At 33.5% G+C, this 2,163-nt stretch overlaps 1 protein-coding gene across 1 annotated transcript in view; it reads right to left on the reverse strand.

Annotated features, from left to right (window-relative positions):
• The window catches only part of LOC106876469 (fibrillin-2), a 148,187-nt gene that overhangs the window by 48,470 nt on the left and 97,554 nt on the right, over nucleotides 1-2,163 (reverse strand). The window contains exon 33 of the mRNA XM_052976637.1: nucleotides 52-189. Coding sequence (XP_052832597.1) covers nucleotides 52-189 — 138 coding nt within the window. The remainder of the gene's footprint in view (nucleotides 1-51; nucleotides 190-2,163) is intronic.

Raw genomic sequence — 2,163 nt, forward strand, 5'->3', positions numbered from 1 at the left:
GTGTGTGTGTGTGTGTGTGTGTGTGTGTGTGTGACATGTTGCATCACTAACCTGTTTGACATTTGGTGCCTTCATAACCTGGAGCACATCCTCCACTGGAACATACACCAGTCTGACGGTTACACTTGCTGTTGTCTGCACAGTGGCATACATGCTGACAGTTTGGTCCATATTTGTCATTTACACATACTGCAGAAAAAAAAAATATCATAAAACATTGACAAAAAAAAAAAGTAATAATTTTTTACATAGAGCATTGATGGAGAAGTATGATAGATCTCAGTACTTTAGCAATATTTATTCAAGTATTTAAGGACAAACAGTGAAATGAAACATTTCACTGGGGAAGTAATTTTGTCTGTTGCTTTATGAAATCTGTCTGTCACAATACAGGAAGTTTGTCTTTCTTTTCTGCTTCCATACCTGCTCAATGCAGATTGTTTTTATAGCTAACATTGTACATAAGTGCTACCTACATTTGATGAAGGAGTTACAGCTTAAGTATTGAATTTTTCTGAGTACTACCAAGTAAGTATTTATACGAAGCTTACTTTAGCATTTTATAATACACATATACATGCATGCATAAATATGCACACGGAGTAGATGGAGCAGGGACAACTGAAGAAGGGTGATATTCTTTATGTTGTATGTCGCGTTTCTGTTTTTTTTTTCGTTGTTCGAAAAAAGTTCGTTTTCTGTCCTCGTCTTTATGTTTTAGTTTCTCATTGTGTTTAACGTTTTTTGTGATGTCCTGTACCCATATATGCTTGTATGTATACATATAGATGTAGGTATGTACATATATGTATGGATATATGCATATATCTATATATCATTTATATGATTGAACACCACGCATTGCCTCTATGTATGCATATATATACACACACACACATGCAAACATACAAATATGTTTATATGTATATAAATATATATATATATGTATATAAATATATTGAGTCTTTTTTTGAAGTGATGTACAGATAATTTATATTTAGAATAAGGTAGTCAGAATGTTGGATAATCAGATTTATTTGTTTAGTACTTAGTGACTTTCTAGGGTGGGAAAGGAAAAAGACCTTTTGTATTTGAATTAGTGACGGTTTTAATTGAAAAACCAGATATTCTTGACTTTCTTCAGTAAAAATTATAACTGTATTTTCATGTGTGTTTATTCTTTTGTATTCATTAATGTGGGAGAGGTAAAGAGGTTTGGTTCTTGTATTAGTGTGGTCAAATGTTTGTAATAGTCAAGGTTTTTAATTAAAAAACCAGATGTTTTTAACTTTCTTCAATAAAAATTATAATTGCATTTCCACGTCTTGTTTTTTTATTCTTTTGTATTCATTCAAGAATAGATGTATGAATGTGGTCAAGTCTTTTTTATTGAAATTCTAGATGTTTTTGAAAGTGATTTTTGAGTTCACCATACACTCACACAGCAATTATATACATTATATATATATATATATATATATATAACACACAGGTCCTGAGGAAAGTTGATATCTTGAGTATTGAGGCAATGGTACACAAGCACCGGTTATGTTGGATTGGAAACCTTATTAGAATAAAGGATAGCAGGATCCCTCAACAGATGTTATACGGGGAACTTGCTAGTGGAAAGAGACCTCTGCAGAAACCAAGGCTGCAATTTAAGGACTTTGTCAAGTCCTCATTAAAGGCCTGTGATATACAGGAGAGCGATTGGCAGAGCAATGCCTGTCATTGCCACAAATAGAGGAAGGGTCGACAGCTTTGAAGCAGCATGTATACTGCAAGAAGAATTTTAGTGTGCTGCTCGAAAGCACACCGCTGGTGTAGTGAATAGGGAAAGATTGGTTTGCATTGCTTGTAGTTGTGCATGCTTGTCAAGAGCAGGACTCATTAGCCACCAATGAAGCTGCAAATGCAAAATATAAGTTAGTCCTAGAGCACACAATGTTCCTAAAGGTCAGCAATGGTCTTCCTTGGTCACAAGTAGACAGCCATCATCATATATGTGTAATATATATATATATATATATATACACACACACACATACATACATATATATATATTGAAACCAATGGTAGCCTTAATACGCAAATAAGGAAATTCTATCCACCAATGCAGTGCTGAGCATTCATTCTCATTGTTTAACATTTATATATATGTGT

Source organism: Octopus bimaculoides, chromosome 25 (assembly GCF_001194135.2).
Source record: "Octopus bimaculoides isolate UCB-OBI-ISO-001 chromosome 25, ASM119413v2, whole genome shotgun sequence".
NCBI classification, from domain to species: Eukaryota; Metazoa; Mollusca; class Cephalopoda; order Octopoda; family Octopodidae; genus Octopus; species Octopus bimaculoides.